Source organism: Rutilus rutilus (assembly GCF_951802725.1).
Source record: "Rutilus rutilus genome assembly, chromosome: 7".
Lineage (NCBI taxonomy): Eukaryota > Metazoa > Chordata > Actinopteri > Cypriniformes > Leuciscidae > Rutilus > Rutilus rutilus.
This window is the reverse complement of record NC_140221.1, coordinates 35,045,132-35,069,622: the sequence shown is the minus strand read 5'-3', so window position 1 is coordinate 35,069,622 and position 24,491 is coordinate 35,045,132. Positions and strand designations below refer to the sequence as shown.

The window sequence follows — 24,491 nt, the reverse complement described above, 5'->3', positions numbered from 1 at the left end:
GCAGAAGAGTGTTTCAGGACTAGGGGTGGGAATTGGAACATATAATGATTAAGTACTTTTGAAAAAAAAAAACAAATAAAGAAAGAAATGCAATTCTTGTAAAAGGTGTGTTTACTTTATTTAAGAGTTAAATATTGTTCAGTAATTGGCTCTTCTATATTAAATATTGAATTTTAAAAAGTCTAAAAAAAAACTATGAAACCACCGATTACAACACAACTTGTGTGATCTTCAACCGACCGTTGTCATACGAAGTACAACAGCCATGAATTACACGGTTTAAAGTCTCATATAAAACCGTAGTTCTAAGTGCATTTCTTTAATGACAAAAAAGTAATTTTCAGCTCAGCAAGTGATTCAGATTTCTTTGATCTGAGTTGTGAAATGAGCTTCTTAAGAAACACTGAATAATAAACACACAGTAAATTTCATAAAATATTTTATTTACAATGTTAATTTTAATGTCAATGTCAGTACTATTCATTTGAAAGAGTAAAGAAATATTTTCATCTCTTATTAAATATTAAAATCAGGAGAACTTAATCCAGATATTAAACCAGCCCCATTAGGTCTATGCAAAGAGTAATATACACTTACATAAGTGTGTGTAAGGCACAATATTTCAGAATTTAAAAATTTTCCATCAAAACTGGAACAATATATTTTAATAAGCCACGAAAAAAGGGGTAAAGTACAGTATGCATTAAGTCCACTGATGTACAGCAGGTGGAGCACTCTTGTCTCTCTCTGTGTGTCTCCACAGCTGCTCTGACATCGTGACGCTATGGAAGGCCGTGAGTCTCAAATCCTTACACAACCACAGTGGGAATCAAACCCTGAATTAGAAATCATAACCTGAATTAACCACAGACAATTAAAACATGACCTCCGATTGACCCCACAGAGAGAGAGAGAGAGAGAGAGAGAGAGAGAGAGAGAGAGAGAGAGAGAGAGAGAGAGAGAGAGAGAGAGAGAGAGAGAGAGAGAGAGAGAGAGAGAGAGAGAGAGAGAGAGAGAGAGAGAGAGAGAGAGAGAGAGAGAGAGAGAGAGAGAGAGAGAGAGAGAGAGAGAGAGAGAGAGAGAGAGAGAAAAAAAATGTATAGGCACTTAGTCAGAAACTAATCAGAAAAGGGCTCAGCAGTGCTTCAATATAAGTCCTCAAATCAAAACGCTTCATTTCATCTGTATGAGTGCATTGTATCAGTGTTTGCTGGTGCTGCTCAGGTCCTGACTTCACTCTGGCTGTGAACGTCGCCCTCGAAGGCAAGATTATCATAATGAGGTGACGCGTCCAACTGCTCCTCTTGCACATCTGCAAACCAATCACAACAAACCACTCAGACCAAAAGACCAATAACAATAACTGACCGATTACCTTGTTTCTAGAGGCATCTTTTTCCCCAATCATTTTCTCCATTAGCATTAAAAACAAAACAAAAAAAACAATAACAACCATCTCCAAATTTATTTACAACATTACAAACTTCAGCTTTAAGGTACACTCTGAATAGCTTCATCAAATCAGCAGTTACAGAGAAGCATTAAACTATTATAGATATTATTTGGACGTAAATTGAACACAAAATCAAGCAAACTCTGCATTATTTGTGGCACAAAATTTCACCAATAGATTAGATTTAAATCAGTACATTATTTTACTGGAAATTAATTTATTTAATATTTCAAGTGAATGTTATCATTCAAAAACATAATTTAAAACATTTAAATGTACAGTACAATCAGTGTGCAAGCTATTGTCTCTAACATATTTTAGTATTTTCAGCAAAGCAGAATTATGAGTATTTCTATACCAGTGCCATCACTGCCTTGTGCATGGATAGCCATTTCAGTAATTATGCACAAAAATATTTTCATGTAACTGTACACACTAACACCAATTACATAAGTACATCATGGTTATTGGTGGGTTTTCAATGGAAAACAACACAAAAAAGCTGCATATAATATATATTAATGTGTGACATTCAGCCCAGATGCGCTGTCATTCTATATATTTGTATGTGAAAGTTAATTAGTACAATCACAGTAAGCTGGAGTGCGTTTCTACATGACGCGAGCAATGTGCTTGTGCTTGTGTTTTTTCATACCGTTCTGTGTGCCTTCAGCAGGACTTAGGTGCTCGATTCCACGCATGGATGCATATCCAGAGGATGCAGTCTCGCTGTGTGTGTGTGATGCTGTCTCACTCTGCAGGTCCTCGGAGGTAGAAAAGGATCTGAAATCAGGCACTGAAATCTGTGGCTGCTCCTCTACATCCAACTACAAGAGAGAGAAGATCAGAAAAATTCATTTCAGAAAATATCTGGCCAAATATTTTTTAGTGCGCAACTGATTGAATGTTTAAAAACTGAAAACTAGATTTTATGGCAAATTCCCTAAAATGATGGACTCCAGACTTGAAGGGCAAAAGAATAAAACCAGGCTGCCAAAGAGAGAAGAACAAACAGAACTAATCCTCCAGCTCTCCATATGCGAAGCATGATGACTAAGCAGCAGTCCAGTTTCAGTGAGAGCAGTCTTTTTTAATAACAAGTGACAGAGGATCCATCAACCCTCTGGTTACTGTAATCAAGGCTCATGACAGGATGGTTAAGAAGAGTCACACATGGTTACACATCATACTCCAGGTATGCTGTTTTTTGTCACCTTGGGTCAGGACTGCTTAAGGACATTCTTTGGAACAAAGGTGAGCTCCCAAGGTGCAACAAACACAGTGGGAGATGCTCCGGATTTTTTGCCTTATTATAAACATTATAATAAGGAAGAAAAGACTATTGCAAATTATTCAACTTGAGGAAACAGAACACTGGACCTTTTTTTCTATCCTATCACTGCTTCTGAAAGTTAAGGATGGGCAAACATGTACTCCATCGAAAGCATCCTGTCAGGCTGTACTTCTGCCTGGAATAGGAGCAGGATCAAAGAGACTTATAGAGGATAATACAAGCAACAGAATGTAACACCGCAGGTATGCTGCCCAATCTGCCAGATATTTCACCAAGGTGAGCAGGGCTAAGGCCAGAAAAAAAGCATCCCAGATATGGTATTTGCTGCAGTAAGGCAAATACTACCATAGCCTAGGGACATCAAAAGTCAATACTTATAATCTATAATTCAAAATTTTAATTTTAAACTATTTTAAATAATGTATCTGTGTATTACTTGCATATCTGTATAAAATGTGTAAATGTATATTATCATCACAATATACACCATTCAAAAGTTTGGGGTCGGCAAGATGTTTTGTTCTTTTGAACTTTCCATTTATCAAAGAGTTCTGGAAAAAATGTAGTGTTTTTCCACAAAAATATTAACCAGCACAAGTATTTTCAACATTGTTGATCATGTAAAAAATAATAAGAAGAAATGTTTCCGGAGCACCAAATCATGATATTAGAATGATTTCTGAAGGATCATGTGACACTGAAGACTGGAGCAATAATATCTTTTACTGTATTTTTGCTGTAAAATGCAGCCTTTCAAAACCAGCATTTAATTGAAATGGAAATCTTGATCATTTTAATACATCTTTGCCAAAAAAAATCTAACAAAAATCTTACTGACCCCAAGCAATTGAAGGGCAGCATTAATTTTGTCTAGTCATTCTAGAAGCCTTTAGAAAAAAAAGCATTGTATGGCCTCACTCGAACATGTGACAAATAAACTTTGAGCTGAGGTGTGTCACTGCTGATGCATCTCTATCCATCTTCACTCACTGCCACAATAAAAGATTTCAAAAGACCAAAGAACAATTTCTCTCCCAGGAGCACCCAACGTTAGTCAACACAAACAGCAATGTAACGCTGCTCCGTGTGACTCTGCATGACTCAGAAATCAAATGCTTTAAACACATGAGCTGTCTCACATTGAACAGGAATAACACCAGAGCTTTTGAACATCTGTTCCTCTTTGCCTCCTACCACATGAGGCAGAGAATGATTTTGGCCTTGTCTTCTTTTCCTTTTTAAATAATGCTTAGTAATGTTATGTTTTTTTATTTTGCAAGTTTTCATCTGCAGCTAAGTTGCTAACACTTTAGCATGATAAACAACAGGACATTTGTATTGTCATGGTAGCGCTTTAAACTGAACTGAGAGGAAATAGAGCTCTGGTTTGTTTGCATTTGTTCAGCTTTTATCTTCTTTGTTTTACTGTGTTAACAATAAGACTGTGGTCTGAAACCTGAAAAATTACGCCTTATCAGGCAGTATCTGGAAAGCATCAAGGCATGTTGTTTACGCAACATCCTACCTACTGAGGTGCCTCCATCTGGTGCCTCTTTGAAAAAAAAAAAAAATTACATTTGACAAGAGTGGTTGAAAAAAGTAAATGAATTCATAAATGTGCTTTTGAAACTTTATTTCAACTTGTGATTCCGTGTTTTAGATAAAGATGGAGGGGAGGTGCAAAAAACATTTGATATTTGCTAGCACCTCAGAGCTTTATATAACGCTGGTCTTTTGAACATGTCTGGGGCGACAAACAGTCCTAGTGTGAAAACTCACCTCAACTCCAAGGGTTTTAAGAATGTCACACTTGCACATTGGGCAGGTTCTGTGCTCTAGCAGCCACGGCTCGATGCAAGATCTATGGAAGAAATGACTGCAAAACACACACAAACACATTGTGCACACATTAGAACTGAAAGGACAGGAAAAAAGTAATAAACATCTGTGATTGACGGAGATGAAATGGAATGAAATGAAAGACAGAGAGACATACTTGCATGTGAGAACTGACAGTACATCTCCTGGTTTATACAAATCAATACAAACTGCACAGGTATCAGCATCGGGGCCAGTCTCCTGTGAAACAAAGATATACACACATCATCAAAATGGTTCATCCAGTTCTTCGTATATCTGCAATTAATAAGTTATCCTATTGATAATAAGCCATTACATTGATTAATTTGTCTTTTTTCATGCAAATTCTAACTGTACAATAGTTTAAAAAACAAACATTGTTTTTATGCTATATTTCAGCTTTTGACTCAATTTACAAAAGGACTTTTCACACTTGAAATAGTTAACCCTGGATCATTGGAAACTCCAGGTAAATGGAATCCTGGGTTATCTTGCATCGTTACCAACTAATCTATTCATAAGATGACGTTTCACACTGGACATTCCTGAACTTCAGGTTAACGTCCTTATTTGCATATTTGCAAATGGACAGACAAAACACCCGATATGTTTTACATAGTGGCTCCAGCATTGCACATCTTTATGTTATATATTGCCAACTGTACTATGAAGTTTATCCAGAACAGACTTTTCGAACTATAATGGTAAGAATGAAATGGTGTCTTCTTCACTTCTTCTTCTTCTATCTAACGTCATTTCAGCGTGAAACGTCAACACTCAGTGTTTCAATGACTATTCAAAGCCTGTGAATATGAGACACGCAATTGGTTGTCTGTTGCTAAGCATTTGCTAACCCCAGGTAAAAAGCAGTACTAACCCCACTTCTAGATTACAAGTGTGAAACATTCCTTTATCTGGGGTTAAAAACTGGGGTTAGAACGTCAATCACCCGGGGTTAAGCAGTGTGAAATAGCCCTAAGTGTAAAAACGTGCTGTAACATTTACACTCCTGTTACACATGTTGCCTAAAAATGTACCATCCACAACATGAAAAAAAGGATAAACCTATAAAAAAATGTTTTAAATAAACTCTACATGCATACATGTGCACGCACAAAACAAAGACAATAAAGAAAGAAAGAAAGAAAGAAAGAAAGAAAGAAAGAAAGAAAGAAAGAAAGAAAGAAAGAAAGAAAGAAAGAAAGAAAGAAAGAAAGAAAGAAAGAAAGAAAGAAAACGCATAAATACAAATAGAAGTATGTATGGTGCTCAAATGTACCTGATCCCCTTGTCTCAGTGTGCGGACCTGCAGCTGGCCAATCGCCTTTTTTGCTTCAGCTTTCAGCTTTTTCTGAAAAAGAACAGAAAAACAGCTTGAAATGTGTGTGTGTGTGTGTGTGTGTGTGTGTGTGTGTGTGTGTTTTTGGTCTGGTCTTACTGGTTTTTCAGGAAGTGTATGAATATCGTTAAACTGTAACGCGAGTATCAACACAGTGTTCTAAGATATGTTTAGTCTGCTACACAAACACCTACAACAAAGGGGCTTCAGATTAGGATTATTAAGGAAGTATATTAATGGAACATTACATTTAGCATAAAAAAAATCCTCAACCTTCAGCGAGAGATCTACTGCGGACTCATTTACTCGGCTGATTCATACAGGGTGGCCGCAACAAGAATGTGGACACTTGAGACAGACTTAAAGATTTATGAATGTCAATGCATTAGATAACCAAAAAAGAACCTCTAGCAAAACACACATTCACACTTTCACAACCCAGACAGAAAAAGGAAAAAGTTGGCACACCAGATTTATAAATAGAACAATTATTGACTGCATGTTCTCATCACTTTGGTGAGAACATGTAATAATATTTCTATTATGGAGCTGTGGTGTGCCAACTTTTTCTTTTGTGAGAATACCAACATATTTTTTAACTGCATTATCTAGATCCATATTATTAAGTTGTATACGACCTCACACATTTAGGGAATAGTTAATACAACAGACATGGATATTTATGAAATATAATTTAAGCCACCATTTTGGCTGACATCACATTTGACCAGCTTAAGAGATGTGTGAATATACACGTTTGAATTTATCTGGAGGAACAGAAAAAATAAAGAATACTATTAATGTACATGTCTTACAATAAATATAGCCTAGTCTTAGACTCTTATATGTTAATATGGAATGAATAAATTAATAAAAATAAATGGCAAGTTGAAAATTCACAATCCTTACCCAGCAGTCAAAATTTGAATAAATTTAAAATTTAAAATTTAAAACAGCAGTTATTAGTCAGAGTTAGAATGCAAAAGCAAAGTTTGCTCAGGTGCTGCTTTAGAGTAATTTATTGCCTCTGATATTTATTATTACCAATGATGAAACATTTGTGATTGAAAATATATAATTAATACTACACTGTTGACTAAAGTTGTACCAAAAAGTATAAATGTATTCATGCAAGACCACATGAATTTCCTATTGAGGAAACGAACATACTAATGGCCAACAAATAATAGAGACTCAATAGAAAATGAAAACAAACCATGTCAACAGACTATCTGTCTATTCAACAGTCTCAGCAACAATTTGATGTCAGTTAACTTTTTTTAAAACAGCAATTATTTACAACTGACTGTTCTCCAGCAGCAAAAAGTAAATCTAATACTCTTGACAGTCCACCCTTTTTGAACACCTTACAAGCCTCTAAAGAAATATGGGTTTCTTGGAGCTCTTTCTGATTTGTCATTGACCTGATCACAACCTTGTGTTATTTGAAGACAAATGAGTCATAGATATGTATCTGACATTTTTTAATTCCATGAATAAGACCCATTGTGACAGTGTGTCAATTCTAAGTCAGTATGAAGAAGGAAGTCATTTTTATTGCTCACACAAACCCAAAAGGAGCTATTACAGGAATTGCATTTGTTTATGGTTGTTAGTTAATAAATAAAAATCGCAGAAGAGGCGTGTCTTATGTATGTATGAAATGTGTTTTGGCTTGGACAAGAAAATGCACAGCATACTCAGACAGAAAGGGTCTGATTTTCCAGAAGTTATAAAGCACAAACATGTAGGCTGTAACCAGGCCGTTGCCGAGATATGGGTTGTAAAGCTCAACAGGTTAAGAATGGGATCTCTGCCTGCTAAAGTTCAACAAAGACTTTTACTTTACAATTTACTTTTATTATTTTCTTCCCGTTTTACTTCAAACTAAATCACAAACAACAGGAAAAGGTACTTTTAGAGCACAGTAATGCCCTTTGGCTTTAGTAAGCTTAAATATTCCACAGAATTCCCCTCTGCAAACAAGATTTTTAGAAAAATTCCCAGTGTAATTTCAACAGTTGCGAACTGAAAACATTCCGTCCGTCTGTGTGTGTGCGTGTGTGTGTATTAATCTCTGATGGGTTGTGATTTTAGTTAAACTTTATCCAAGATCAAACATTCCCTTGATACTAAAGTTAGTCCTAATGCCATTCTTGAACCAAACTCATACACATACAGTGATGACATTAAAGTTGAAAAAAGGATGATGATCTCAGAACCCAATACTGTGAAACCAGACCAACCAGTAAGAAGACAGTTACATCAGACTAATAAACAAGCAAGCATGAAGTGCACAGTGCAAAACTACGCATTTGTGATGTTCAGAACAAATGTTGTCTCATAGAATCATAACCAAAGTACTGACTGTGTGATCCAGTTTTGACATCTATATTTAATAACATTCTCAAATAGTCTTGTTTATACAACCACTTACCGGGCAGACCAACTATCGTCTATAATATAAATGAGTAACCAAAGTCAATGGCTTTCTATTATTGTCATTGCTGTGAATAACACCCGTAATGATAATGACAGTGACAAATGGAAATATCAGAGATAGCATTTTTGATAAACAGGAAAGCATTATCACAATTGTCATGATGTTATTTAACATGGCTAAAGTTCAAATTTTAATTAGCCACAGGCCACAAAAATGGTTGGAAGCAGCTCTGGTGGAAAGACTGGCTCTAAAAGCTTTGGCTTATAAAGCATATATCAATGTGTCTTTGAGTTACTTTAACCCCACATTATATAGACCTCCTTGATTTTTCTTGTCAAACATGCCAAGAAATTCGAGGCTGACTAAACGCAGTAACTAAAGTGATATGAAACGAAAGCAAATAAAATGTAATCCAAAAACAATTTAAGCCATTTTCTCATTTCCAGTGTAGTTATTAGCCTACTGCATTAAAGAGGTTCATTTGGCATTTAAATAAGGTTATCACTCTTTGATTACCAAACTGTGCAGTGTGTACAAAGCCAATAAAATTATCTTAAAGACAGTGCAAAACTTGATTTAACTAGGTCGCCTGCCCGTTCAGCCTTAAAGGTTAATAGTAAACTAACTTGGCTTGCTATCCTTGGAGGGGGCTCAAACCATAAAACCTATTATGTAATTGCGCATAAGAGGAAGATAATTTACTGGAGGAGGAGGGCTACCGGAAGAATTTGTCAATGAGATGACTGTGGTGTGTGCTGTTTATATAGTATGTTCTATAATTTCTGAGTTGCCTTCTTAAATCTAGTTAACAGACTTATTTTTCCTGTAAATCACATAAAACTGATACAAATGTTTTAAAAATATCATTTACTAAAGCATACTGTATCAGTGATTCATATTTCAGCCACAGAAATAAGATATTTTATTTTAAATTGAATACAGTGATTGCTTTTATTGGTCGCACCACATGATGAGTGGTCGCATGAATGATGACACGAAGACCTTATGTAGTTAAAAATCTATTTAAAGAGATCAATGAACAATATATTTTATACAAAAAAATAGATTTAAACGAGATTTTATAAAAAAATTCACTGAATTTTCCTGAACGTGATTTTTATATTAAAAAAATGTTTAGAAAATGTTTATCACAAAACACAAGTGCACCATTTAATTTAACTTGACTAACAAATAATAATGTTATAGATAATATATAAATTACTTCATAAAAGTATTGTATACAGCTAACATTTTTTTTTTTTTTAAGTAATTAATACTTTTATTAATCAAGGACACATTCAGTTGATAAAAAGTGACAGTAAAGATATTTAGGCTATAATGTTACGAAAGATTCTATTTCAAATAAATGCTGTTCTTTTGAACTTTCTATTCATCAAATAATCCTGACATATAAAATGTATCACAGTTTCCACAAAAATATGAACATTGATAATAATCAGAAATGTTTCTTGAGCAGCAAATCATTAGTGACCCTGGATCACAAAAAGAGTCAAGTCGCACAGGGTATATTTGTGGCAATAACCAACAATACATTGTATGGGTCAAAATTATCGATATTTCTTTTATTCCAAAAATCATTCGGATATTAAATAAAGATCATGTTTCATATTTTGTAAATGTCCTACTGTACATATAAAAAAAATATTTTTTGTGAGTGAATATAGCAATATCGCAAACATAAATGGACAACTTTAAAGGCGATTTTCTCAATGTTTCGATTTTTTTGCACCCTCAGATTCCAGATTTTCAGTTGTATCGGCCAAATATTGTTCTATCTTAACAAATCATACATCAATGGAAAGCTTATTTATTCAGCTTTCATATGATGTATAAATCTCAATTTCAAAAAAATGTACCCATGGGACTGGTTTTGTGGTCTAGGGTTACATATTAGAATGATTTCTGAAGGATCATGTGACACTGAAGACTGGATTAATGATGCTGAAAATTCAGCTTTGATCACAAGAATAAATTACAGTTTACTATATATTCTCATAAAAAACAGATATTTTAAACTGTAATAAAATTTCACTCTTCTCCTATCAAGGTACTCTGCTCTTGCTGCAGGATCAGAATTTTTTCGCTTGGCAGTGGCATCTGGTAAAAATATATTTGTAGTATAATAGTTTTAAATAAATAAATAGGCAATAATAAATACACTACTAATAAATAAATTATTACTAAACTGAAATTACATGCTCTAATTATTTTTTGTTGCATTTTTTTCATATTGTACAAAGAGTAAACATAAACTGTCTGAAATATATTTGTAAAAAAAATATCGCAAATTGCATAAAAATCTATTCCAAATGATACTAAATTAAAGTACTTTTTGTATATAAACCGTCAATTGAATGTAAAGCATAAAACTGCCAATCTAGGACATATATCTATCATGGAAAACAGTCTGCAGTGGTCGCACCACATGATATTTGGTCGCACCACATGATATTTTCAAATTTAGTCAAAATTTACAGGCACAGAATTGGCCACCTAAACAAAACAAGCTAGCTTCCCAAAAAAGGTCACTATGAAATTTATAATAAAAATATATATTTGTAGAAATAACTTTAATATTATTTTTTTGAGGTCATACCACAAGACATCCAAATGTGGCAACTACATACCAACCATTACAAAGGTTTTTCCAATTTGAGAGAATTACAAACCTGCTTGCTGCTTCCACGGGTCCTTGGTAAATTGGTATATGATGTAACTTCCTGTGTTTTAATAGTTTTCAACATAAAAGTCCCAAAATGGTAGTTCCTTGATGGTCGGACCACATATTTCATAAAATGGACATCATCGGACAAAGTTTGTTTGTATATTATGATGGAAATATAAATACAAATGCTTTGAATTTTTTTAAAGGATTACAAAACACTTTGGAAATCATGCCAAACAGTGCAGAAAAAAATCTGAATAAATTTAGAGTAATTTCAAAGACGTTTTCAAAACAGAAGTTATGGCTGGACGGGTGCACCACATGATGTTTTGACACTTTAAATAACAAAAAAATAACAAATAACTAAAAGTTTTTGAAAAGTTAAAGTGAGTACATACATGGGAGAGGTACTACAAATAATACAGTATCTTTATATGCATTTAAACCCGTTTTTGCCTGAAAAAATGCTATGGACAGAAAATTTTGGCGTCACGTCATTGACCAGTGCAAAAAATATAAAAGGATCTCCTTCAAATAGTGTTTGTTTTACCATTTATTCTTATATTTACTCATTTCGAGGTATTATCTGTGTCTTATAAAGATGTAGGCCTACTTTAATCCAGTTTTATTTACTCCGTAAAAGTGCTTTTGGGCGAAACGTAAGTTAGATTAACCCAGTAACGTTATATTAACAGGATTGACGTTCACTGCTCATCAAATCAGCAGCCTTCCACGCAAATCTTGTGCTGTAAGTTACCTGTTTGCGGTTCTGCTGTCTGAGGCCGGTCAGTCTCCGCGCGGAGTAAAAGATGAAGTATCCAACAGTCGCCGCGGTGACGATGAAGAAGGAGATGGAGACGAAAAACACTGAATAGTGACTCATCCAGGGACCGTGCTGCTTCCCGACCTCTATCGCTATGGAAACGGGAACGCCCTTGCTTAGCAGCTGGACCAGACTCATCCCACGGTTGTTGCCAATCATGACTGCAACGATGCTCGTGCCTAGAAACACACAAAAGAGACAATACTGAAAACACCAGCAATACGCATGCGCAAAACAAAACACAAACCGTTGCGCTTGACAACCTGACGGAAAGAGCCGAATCGTCACCAAACATGCAACATTAGAGGTGTTTACCAACACGAAACCAAATAAATTGCGTTTTTAAATTAAGGGAGAGGAAATTATGGAGCCTGACACACTTGTGTCAAAAAAGTGGTCAAAACAAGAGTTTGTTTCGAGAGAGATGTGAGCTCTGAACTCTTATGAGTTATGTTTGCTTGTAAAGCGCTTTGAGAAAGCAACTTTTAAAGGCGCTATATAAAATAAATGTATTATTATTATGACTCCAAAAAATGTAAACATTACTTGTTCGCATGCGCATGACACACAAAAAAGCAATTACCAGGATTATTATAGTTAACGTTACTTAAGTTAAAACTATTAAAAAAAATCCATATCTGGTCCTGTGGACGTCAGTAGGTTATCACACAGTGATCACAGTTCACACCTGCAGTTTGTTACTAGAAATAAACGTTAACTGATTATATAAAACCTATATAAAAGGCAACATTTCATTTTTTTTTATTTAGTTTGTGATGTTGTTATTTTTTGTTTTAATTGTTTTAGAGCACATGTACATATTTTTAAAAACACGACAAAATAACTAAACTAATTTTAACAACAACTATAATAGTATCTTCATGATTACAAAAATAACACCGTAAATAACATCTAACGTATAGGCTAAGTTACACGCACCCTTACTTTTTATGGCATGACATAATGTCATTAAACACGTAACGTTAACGTTAGGTCATCTACAAAGTGAATCATTACGCAGTGAATATCTCCTGATGATCAGTGAGTGGGTTTGTGATAAATAATAATAATGATAAAAAAACAGATCTAAATTGCGGATCTAGTCCAGTTTCTTATATTCTGGACAGGTGAGAGCAGAGCGCGCGCTCTTCCGCGTTGAGGAGGTCCTACGGATCAACCGTCAAGTTTACACAACTTACACAACACAACGCCCGGGTTAGAGTACAACTGGCACCCAACAGAGACCAGAATTGATCAGAATAATGTGTATAACACTTGCATATACACAAACTAAAACATATACAGGACGGACCGTCTAAAAAAAGTTCAGCAGCCCACCTGAGGTCCTAAGCCCGTTGAGTCACATACCTGGGTGGGACATCTGAATGACCCGATTTTCTGCCCCGAAGTCGTTGAAAATGATAGCAGCGGCAGCTCCGTTCATAGCTGCGACGTTAATTTTATCGCTGAAAGTGCAACCGTTTCCGCGTTGGATTAAGGCGATCCAGCCCCTGGAATCGTTCGGTCGGCTATAAACGGTGTCCTCGTCACAGCCAAAGATCGGAGTGGCTAAATACACATTCCCCACGACAGAAGCTTTGGGTGAGTCTTGTCCATAGAGTCCCATTTCCTCTTGATTCCAGGTGGTTCGGTTCGTTTCAGGATTGGTGTAGGAAATGTTCAGGTATGCAGTGCACAGGTAACTGGCCTGCGCCAAGCGCACACTCGACACCTGGAGAACCGAGGCCACCAGTAGCCACGAAAACACATCTCGACTCGCAAGAGGCCCCATATTCGGCAAACCAACCCTGCCGCTACCCTCCTTAGTACAATTCAAAGCACAAACTGGGTTTTAAAACAATTTAAAAATGCTTCCGCAAACTAACGTAATCTACTGAGCGCTTACAGGTGTTTTGGTAACGCAACTGAATAGAAACTCTACCTCGCTGAGGTCACTGCGCCTGAAGCCACGCCCACCTCTCTCTTAAAGCCACACACGCTGTTTTTCTTTACTCGTACTTTTGCAAAGGGACTATAACAATGTGGTTCGTTCAAGAGCTACTAGGGCTATAAAAAATATTGAGAATTTGTAGCCTACCTATTTTTGATACTATGTCAAAAATGTTACTCATTTAAAAAATACTTGAGTGAAAATAAAAAAAATATCCATTTTTATTTGTACTTAATTTAAAGTAAACACATTTTTCTTTTTTATTTGACTTGAAACCAAGTGGAGATTTTCAATTTTTTTGCAGTTTTTGATGCAAACATTTGTAAAGATAACTGTAAAAAAACAGTTTCTTTTACATTGTTCTGGCCATGTAAGACTTTTGGACCCAATATGAGGAAGATTTTCAGCTAAAATTAGTAGCAGATGATTTTACAGTGGTTTGAGGTTTTAATACAATGATTTTTAAACTAATAATCGAGACTGAACCCTGTTTACACTTAACTCAAGTTCATCTAGTGATTGTTATTATATATATATATAAAAAACACATTGCTAGTTGAAAGTCTGTCTGAAACTGAAAGGGATAGTTCACCCCCAAAACATCCTGTCATCCTCATAGTCTTTTGAAGGCTGAATGACTTGTTATAGTTATTTATAGGAGAATGTTGTGTATAGTTGTGTATAACAAAAATGGATGGAGACCACCTGTCAAGCTAGATTGTTAAGGCAGGTAAATAGCAACTTAAATTTCACTCTGTCATCTATAAAGCCTCATTTGATTTCAGAAAACTTTAAATACAGTATACTTATATGGAATATACTTTTATGATGCTTTTGCTGATGTTGTTCTGCTGATTCATGACTCATGCTATGATTTTGTGTGTGTGTGTGTGTGTGTCATTTTTGGAACTTGAAAGCCCTTGGTTTCTATCCACTTTTATGGTGGTTGGGAAAATTATGAACATTCTTTAGAACTTCTCCTTTTGTCACCCACTGAAGAAAGTCATGCAGGTTTGGAATGACAAAGGGAAAATGATGACATAGCCTATTTATTTTTTGGTCAACTATTCTTAAAAAAAAAAAAAAAAAAGCAGCTTTATCAGTATTTAAAATAAAATAAATTTCATTAGCTGTTTAAATAAAAGGAAACATAAACTAGCATGATTGATTGACTTGATAGTTGGATCAAGAAAAATATATATTTTGTGAATGATGTGAAAAGGCCTACTTTACACTTTTAAGTGAAACTGTAATGGTAAATGTAATAGGAAAAAGTACAAGTAGTTTTAACAGAACTCAAGTAAAGTACAGATTCCCAAAATAATATAGTATAAGTGTTTTAGTGAAGTACTATTACACTTTTGGGTTTAATAATAAAGCACTACTTGATTTTGCTTTGTTGAAACTATAAAAATAATACATTAACATAATATATTTTTAACATAATGTATATTAATATATCTCGATTAATCTAATGTTTTCCAGTTCCCTTTTAAGGAAAAGTAGTTCTGGTGTAACTATTTTTTAAAGTAAAAAAAATAAAATAATTGGGCCTATATAGGGGCTAGCCCTTATAGGAGAATATATGCACTGAAATTCTGTGAAATATTCTCAAGCAAATTATTATCATTATTTTTGCCTAATTTTCAGTGGTAAGCACATCTTTAGAGAAATTAGAAAGTGTAGGTTAGGTAATAATCTGCTAATAAGCTCTTAATAATGATGATCAGCCAGACTGTTTTATAAATTGTTCCTGAAATAGAAAAGACTGAAGGTTGGAATAGAAAAGAACACATGCAGTTATCATAAACAATAGTATCATATCTAAGACATATATCATTTAACTTAAACAAACATATACACACAACATTTCATATGTGAAATTAAATGTTGAATTTCTAATTGGCTTCTTTGTGTGATCATTTTTTTCGGCTTTGAATGGAAAGTATGTGAAGGATCTAAGGATTCTCAATTAGCAATCTGTGTTTGAGAGCAACCATATCTGTGTTGTATTTTCTTATTTTTTTTATAGGATTTAATTTTATAATCAATAGTCATTTATAGTTGTCATTTGATTTATCATGTAATAATTTATTCATCATTTTATTATTCATTAAGTTTTATTTTAATTATAGCTTTCGTCTCTTGCTGTTTAATCGTGGGGTTTCATATGATGTTTGTCTTTATGAGTTAGAGATAAGGGAACGTCTCCATTTCACAGGACAGTATTGTGAGTGAAGCAGTAATATTCCATTGTTTTTGCTGTTTTATAGGCCTAATAACACTTGTTGATTTTGTATATATATTTCTGACGTGGAGATTTGGTCGGCAGGATATCAGCAAGATCTGATATGTAATCACCAAGACGTGTAAACAGTAATCTCATTTACAGATTTGACCTGTTCACTCTGCAGTCGACAGCGCCCTCTCCTGCTAGATTTGGAGAAATATCGGCCACGTTGATTGCTGTTTTTCATCCTTTTGCTTTTGCGTTGTAAATACAAAAAAGCATGGCATGAGCTATATAGTTTTATACCTGTGAAAATAGGAAAATCAGCGTTGTGTCCACTGAAGGCCTGTTTTTGAAAGGCTGAGTTGCAAGCCAAAAAAGCTTATTAATCAAATCAAACTTTGTTAAAATGGCATTTGTCTAAATAAGGAGGTACAATATTGCCTAGTTCCACCTGATCACCACCTGCGGGAGCCTGCATCTCAGTTCTGAACGCAACGTTAAATGTTCACTTTTGTATCATGTTTGTTTCCCGGTAAAAACCCCAAACCACGTCTATTGTTGTGCTAGAAATTTCACAGGCGTATCAGATTATGTTCTGGTTGCCACTTTGGGTCGATTTCTAAAGGCTCAGTAGGCCTTGCTGGGTTATTTAACTGATATGTCATTGTTAAAGCGCTTTTCACAATCTTGTTTCAAGGCAGCTATGATATGTGATATGTTATAGAATATCATGCCTTATGTCATAAAAGGAAAATACATATTAAATAAATTGATTAATAAAAACTATACCCTATAGCGAAAAAAATAGTATAGCCTACTTAGGCACAATTTATTCATCTGTACTTTAGTATAACTAAACGTTGGCCTATTTGTGGCACACTATAAATTGGTATACTTAAAGTCTGTTAAATTGGATCAACTTATATAAGTACTACTGAACTAAATGCATTTTAGTTATCCAAAAGCAGTGCTGAAGTTCAACTAAAGTTGTATTAAATAGGCTAAAGTGGAACTATTCCAAGTGGCTATACAGGCTACCTAAGTACACTTAGTTACTAAACTAAGTACCTAAGTTTTGAAATGCAGAATTCAGAAACTTTAAATGTATTTTGGTGACATTACAATTGCAATTCAGTTACACTGTAAGAGTGTTGAACATACATTAATATTATACTGATAACAAACTGAGGTCATATATCCTTTACTTTTATTGATTTTAAAACGCATTGCAATAGCATTCCAAATAAACTTGAAGTGTGCTAATGAAATCATTTTTGTGTGCTTCAAATACAATAAAGTAATCTTTATAAATAATGGCACAATTAAAAAAATAGCCTTTTACTGACATATTCCCCCCCCCCCATTTTTTTTTTTTTTTTATGTGCCAGTGATGCCATCGATTTGGCTTTTAATCAATTATTTTTTAGAGCCCGATTATACAACATCTCAAATTTCAATTCAATGCAAGTTTCAGATATATAAATTAATGTATCATCAGCATAAAGCTGACATTCAACATCTGGACAACAACATGGTAAATCATTTATAAACAAACTAAAAGGCAAGGGGCCTAAGATTGAGCCTTGAGGTAAGCCCATTTTGTTTATCATAAACAATGAATTTGTATCCTCAATTCCTCATACATCTACAAATTCAGTTCCTGGAGGGCCACAGCCTTGCAGATTTCAGTTCCAACCCTGCTCAAGCATACAAGCCTGTGGTTTTCAAATAAGCCTGAAGGACTTAATTAGCTGAATCAAGTGTTTAATTACTCTGCAGGGGCTGTGGCCCTCCAGGAACTGAGTTTAACACCCTGATCTACAAGATCATAAGATGAGTTGCCTAATTCAAACCTTAACAAAGACTAAAGTTTTTGGACTGAGTGAGCATGGACATGTCATTGGGGTTATGAAGTGGGCATCCTCTTTCAAAGGTTTCGTCCAGTTAGTTTAAATTATATATATGGGTGGGTATATATACAAATGGGTGTGTGCGTGTGTAGGTCATATTTAAAAACAAAACAAAAAAAAAGTTTCAAACATGTTGTAGATGGAATTAAGAACCCCAGTGTACTTTCTTAATAAATATTTCATCCTTCCCCAATTGCATATACTTACTACTTTACAAATGAATTTGTAGTGCACTAAGTTTGTGTGCTTGATGAAAGCATGAAATAACTACATTTACAGTGTATTTTCAGTTAGTACAGACATGTCCATCTATTTTTAGTATACTTATCATGAAATAAATGTATTTTAAATACAATTCAATATATTTATTTTTCACTAGGGTAGCTACGCCATAGCGCTGTTAAATTCTTTATTCTGATTGTCTAACAGACATTCTAAGGTTTTCTGTAATTGCCCAGTAGTTATAGGACAGGTGGGCAAATAAGAGGATTGAATTACAGGAGCAGCAGGTTGCAATACAATCCCAGGACTGTACAGTGCACACAGACATATTGTGGTATTTAGTAAATGAGACTTGATTGTGTCTTATCCACTGGATAATAAACAAAAAAAAACATTAAATGAAGTTTATGTTTAAAACAAGTGGGGGACAAAAATATCTGCAAATAGACCAAGACAAAATGCAAAAAAGCAAGAATTAATATTTTATGCCATTTGCTTCTCAGGTAAATGAAAGTTGTTTTAAGGATGTTAAGATATTTTCTTGCTAGGAAACTTACAAAGATGATTTGCAATGTAGCCTGAAATATTGTTGGATGTTTTATATGAGTACATCTAGTCATTACTGATTCACAGCTCACAAGAACATTAAATTACACACATCGCATCTTTATTAACTTATCAATCAGACATCAGAAAACTATTATGACACATTATTTAATCAGGATTTAACAAAGGTATTCAACATATTCAGTCAAATTCAAAACTGATTTCCCTGTGGAACCCTAATGTGCTTGCAATGTGTTTTTGACTCAGATTTGTTATCTACAATCGTTCACAATGCTTTGTCAAACCAGTTTGACCAGTTTATGTCTCAAAACTAAGGGATAGGGAAATTATGCTTTTTTGTGAAACACGATGTTAAATAAAAGTTGCTAGAAGTTTGGACGAACTTCTGCATTGTTTTTAGCTACGTGAGAGAAGCGAATAATTTTTACTTGGGCTGCACTGATACTGATGTCCCGCCACTGATATTCAGGAGAGAGCAGTTTACTGGGTTTGTTATAAAGGAAATACTTGTTCAAGTGAGACTCCTCGTGCCATATCGCCTCAATGGAGTTTGCAGCATCAATGTTCAGCTGTTCCCAGCAGGTTTTGGTGAGATGATGTACATCAGCCAATGAGCCACCAAATGCAGCAGCAGTGTAATAATAATCACCTTCCCCAGCTGGAATGAATGCTTGAGACTCGGGTCTACGCTCATATGTGAATTGATCTCTTGGATAATCAAAGAACCAAGGATGTATCACACCGACCAGACGCCCCAAAGACTCCGCCCCCCAGCGGCCATAGAACTTTGTATCCACGTCCAGGCAGAAAATATAGTCAGCTTCACTGGCCAGTTCGTTCTTTATTAGTTTTTCTAGTATTTCCATCCTGCCCATACTTATGTCCTGCCATCTGTCCAAACTCGGAACACTCTGAACTGTCAAATGATGATTTTCACCCATCTTTACTTCAGGAACTTCTCCTGGTTGATCCGTAAACAAGTAGTAATGCACTCGAAATCCAACAAAGTAATGCTCCTCCGCTGACTCCAGAAAATCTTTGAGGAAACGTGTGTATCTGAAAAAGAGTGAGGAACAGATATTGAAAAAATATACATGTTATGTGTGTATGCTTTTTCAACATTATAATAATAGAAATTTTTCTTCAGTATCAAATCAGCATATTAGAATGATTTCTGTTAGACCATGTGACGCTGAAGACTGGAGTAATGGCTGTTGAAACAAATCAGACATCTCAAATCTACATCTCTCTGATTCTGCCACAAAAATGCAGTATCAGATTCAGAGATATAGATTTGACTCTGTGTGTGAAGATCAAATGGCGTTATCTATGTGGCTGCATTTAGTTGTGGTTATGTGTAATCATGCAATCATGCTCTAAACAAAGTGAACAAGTTTTACAACGGTGATGCAAATTTGGTCCTGTTGTTGTAACAGGAAGCCAGCATGAGAATGTGAATATGAGGTGTAATTTGGCCCAAATTACTTCCATTCCATAATCTAAAGACATTACAAAGTCACCCAAGAATATTAATAAATGATAGAGAGAAAAATAGTTATTTTGAGAGTTTGAGAAGTAACTTTATTACTTTCCCAAAGCGAAGACAGTGGTCGCTATAGTGATGTTTTGTTGTTTGAAGATAGGGTCAATCAGTATGGAGTCAAAGGTTCCCTCCCAAACAACTGGGGCTAACCATGGTGTCATAGAAACAATGTCTGGCACACTGTGTATTAAACACACACACACACACACACACACGCACGCACGCACGCACGCACACACACGTGTTTATATCTAAGCATGTTTACACTGTAAACTGTAAAAAATATTTTCAACATTTTGTATTCTGAAAGTACATATAGGCTATATGTAAGGGTATTAAACTGAATTCTGTCAAGTCTTATTGTGCAAGTGTGCACATGAGATTTTTATGTATAAGTTGAAGAGAGAATTAATTTAGGAGTGTATGCATTGAGTACTTACCTTAATTCGTCTGTTTGTTGATTTCTGCAAACCAAAACACAATTATGCAGGAATAGACTGTATAACACAAAATACCTTATCGCAGCACTGTATTCGAACTACAGCGGCGGGGTTTTGTGTAGTCTTTATACGTGACACAAGGCATGATAATTATCGAACATGTAAAAGATTTTGGAGCATGCGTAGAACAAAACTGAGCTACAATTGTATTATCTGTTTGTCTGACTTACACAATAATTGGACTGGTATGAACTAAAGCAGTTACATGTGACAATTTAATAAAACTAATTATTGTTTTATTCAGACTGAAATTTAATGTTTAATGTTCACATAAACGTATGTACAGTAGGCTACTTACCTAAACCAACTGGAAGTGTAACTCAATAAAATGAGCCTGTGAGAGAAGACATAATCAAATAAGCAAAGATCTTTTGGAAATGTGTGTAGACACCCTCACAATAGTAGTAGATTTTCCCTTGTCAATGGTCTGTGGACGGAGGTGCTGAACCTTCAAAAATGTAGTTTGTCAACCTCAGGGGCTCAAACTAAATATTAGCCTATATGCACAGCTCCTATATCATCTTAAATCGGGAAAGAAGGAACTCTATATAAATAAAATATTTACAGAGAAATAAATGATGCTTCAGACTGGTCAGCTAATAAAACAGGACAGGCTCTTTTAAAAAGGACTTCCATCCCATTGTGGTGTTGTCTTTAGATTTTGTGTTCAACAATATAATATAACACACAATTTGAGCCTTTAAAACTTTTACATTTTTGGCACATTCATGAATATTGTACACTTTAGAGTTCATTTCTATACATAAAATTACACAGAATATTTCAGATGAAATTATTTATAGGCTACATTCATACACACGATGGAAAATGACCCACTAGCTTAACAGTAGTAAAAAAACAAATGAAATAAATAAAATAAACACTCTGAAAACTCGCTGCTTGTCTGCTATTTTAAACCAATAAAAAAGGGTCTCATCTTTAAAGGGGTCATATAATGGTACATGCACTTTTACAAGTTGATTGTACTAAAATGTGTGTTGGCAGTGCCTGTACACAACCATCATAAAATGATAAAAATCCATCCAGTGTTTGATATATGTTTATATGCTTATATGTTTTCCCGTCTCAAATCAAGCCGTTCGACCGTGTGCGGTCGGACGCCCCTCCCACGATTGTTAATTGACAGCAGCGTTTCAACACAGACCCGCCCTGAGCGAGCTGTCATCATCATAGTCCGCATTGTTGATACGCTGGAGCAGAATGGCGTCTAAGCGATTGTGGTGTTCTGTTCTTGGGTGTAATAAGGAACACAGCAGCCATTTTGATGTTCCTAAATCCGAACCGCTGAAGACGCAGTGGCTAAGTTTTGTTTTCGAAGGGAATATTTCCCACGATCAACAGCAATGCTTTCATGTTTGCGCGAATCATTTCACACCAGACTGCTGCGCCTGAAAAAAGGATCGGTACCAACTATTCGTGTTCCTGCTGCACCTCCAGAAGAAGTGAGTGTAACGTTTTATTAACCTTTATATTAATCTTTATATTTATCTTTGCAAATCGCTTGCACGCTTCACGATGAATGCGGCTAAGGTTTACACTAAGGGTACATTACGGCATGTTTTCTATGTACGACGTTCTCAATATAATTCATAATCCCACGTTTATAATGAACAACACGTTATGGTTATTGTGTTATTACAAACTGTGTACGCAGGTGTTAAAGTTAACGTGGTAATACTACACTAAGCTTACTTTTATAGATGGTTTATAACGGTGTCTGTTACTGATTAAGAAGTAATGTAAAAAAAAACTGTTATAACTGCATGATGATGAATGGTAACACAAAAATCTTAGGTGTCCTTCAACTACTGTTAGAAACATTCCTGCCGTGACCTCATGTCAGTGCTTCAGCCCTGACAGTTGTACCTAACACTGCATAGATAACGTTAAGCATCACTGACAAGCCTATATTTACAGGAAAAAAAAAATGTCATGACCATTAGCTTTAACATCAATCTGTCAATGAACTAACGTATACATCAGTAAACACATAGCGTTCGTATCTCACACTCTACCCTGCCAGTACACACAAAGATAGATCAAAGTGACGTTACGTTAACCAACCATTCAGAAACGTCCTGGTCGAACTTCTTCGGGCCCGTCATCTTGTTCCGTTCCGACTCCGGTTCAAATTGATACGGTTGCACAGTGTCCTCAGAGACTCCCGCTGCCATTCTTCAAAATATACCCTCAACTGTTGTCAAGGCAACACTCCATTGTGTCAAAATGCCCCACAGAACAGAGGGGCGGGGTGAGCAAAGCTCATTATCATTTAAAGACACATGCACTTAAACGGCGTGCTGAAAACAGAGCTGTTTTTGACCAGGTAAAATTAGTGTTTTCTTACAATACTAATGAGAATTTTTAATTAAAGTATATTACAAACTTTTAATTTAGACCCTAAAGAATCATATTAGCTTGTACAAAAATGGCATTATATGACCCCTTTAAGCTCCATTAGTACCAATGTATTTTACTTTCAGCAGGAACCTCTTGCCTTTTAATACGTGGCTTTATAAAGCATATTTGTTTTATTTGACTTTACTGAATCATTTTTACTTAAGAGCATCCACAATTTCCCATTAAACACACCTATGAATGTCTTTTCAAATGTTCCATCATTTTGTCAATTGTTCATATATTTGGTTTCCCAGACACACAAATACTGAGAACATATGAACAACACATAGGCATTAAAGTTTCATTGGAACATGAGGGAAGGGAGAATAACACTTCATGTCTTCTGAGACCTGCATTCAGTAATGAATAGTTACTGCTTTGTGTTTGTTTAGGGAGATCTGAGCTTAAACCAGTCTATAGAAAACACATTTTCCCTCAGTGATCAAATAACTATCAAGCTATCTTTTAAAAAGAAAAAAGGCAAAATGCTTTAAGTATTATTTATAAACATGTCAAATTGTGTTAGTCACTAATTTCACTACAAAAGTATGACAATTACATTTAGTAAATAGACTGAAAACAAGTGTGAGAATATCAGCAACAGATTTTCAAAAAAAAAAATTACATACCCACTCAGTGATAAGCCAACAAACATGCCAAAAAGGAAGAAATGAACACTCTGACGGAGTCGCATTATTGGCGTATCATGCAGCTGGGTCTTGTGTCTTTATTCACCTTGATGGATTGAACTGGAAAATGAGAGTGAAAATATCTGCCAAGATGAGTTTGTTGTAATTTTACTGGAAAGATTTGAAAGTCAAATAAAAGCCTGGCTAAGGTGGAGCTTTACAAACACAGATATTATAAGTGATTCAAAACAGACATAATGCAACAGCCAATGACTGTTCCACATCCTTCAGCACATCCTGCTTTTAAGCATGTTTCTGCATTCATGCAGTATAGAGCAAGTGTTGAAATAAAACCGTATAACCGTACAAAGTAGGTTCTGTGTACTGTTTCAAAACTAAATTGGCCCATTTTTAGCATATAAAATACTTTAAGTGTAAAAGTAGTTAACTTTGAGTACACAACAAGTTTTTCATTTGTACTGCAACTATACTTCAAGTGAACTTATAGGTATATTGATAGTTTACTAGTAAAATACTTAAAGCATATTTTTTAGTTTATGAAAGTACATTTTGAAGTATACTCTAAAAAAATACTAGTTAGTACTTGTAAGTTTTCT

General features: G+C 35.0%; 2 protein-coding genes across 3 annotated transcripts; both read right to left on the bottom strand.

Moving 5' to 3' along the window:
* Positions 1-647: 647 nt before the first annotated feature.
* rnf128a (ring finger protein 128a) lies at positions 648-13,878 on the bottom strand. Its single transcript, XM_084415317.1, has 7 exons — positions 13,267-13,878; positions 11,833-12,077; positions 5,887-5,958; positions 4,744-4,826; positions 4,527-4,623; positions 2,109-2,280; positions 648-1,312 (listed from the first exon to the last, which is right to left on the bottom strand). The coding sequence occupies exons 1-7, from the start codon at positions 13,688-13,690 to the stop codon at positions 1,221-1,223; spliced, it is 1,185 nt and encodes a 394-aa protein (XP_084271443.1). The 5' UTR covers positions 13,691-13,878; the 3' UTR covers positions 648-1,220.
* A 4,918-nt stretch (positions 13,879-18,796) lies between these two features.
* LOC311293985 (histo-blood group ABO system transferase 2-like) lies at positions 18,797-23,933 on the bottom strand. Of its 2 annotated transcripts, XM_084414600.1 has the most exons (5): positions 23,875-23,933; positions 21,123-21,158; positions 20,765-20,788; positions 20,370-20,504; positions 18,797-19,837 (listed from the first exon to the last, which is right to left on the bottom strand). In XM_084414600.1, the coding sequence occupies exons 1-5, from the start codon at positions 23,898-23,900 to the stop codon at positions 19,147-19,149; spliced, it is 912 nt and encodes a 303-aa protein (XP_084270726.1). In that variant the 5' UTR covers positions 23,901-23,933; the 3' UTR covers positions 18,797-19,146. The 2 variants fall into 2 exon arrangements, with proteins under 2 accessions (XP_084270726.1, XP_084270727.1); XM_084414601.1 differs by lacking the exon at positions 20,370-20,504.
* Between the last annotated feature and the right edge of the window lie 558 nt (positions 23,934-24,491).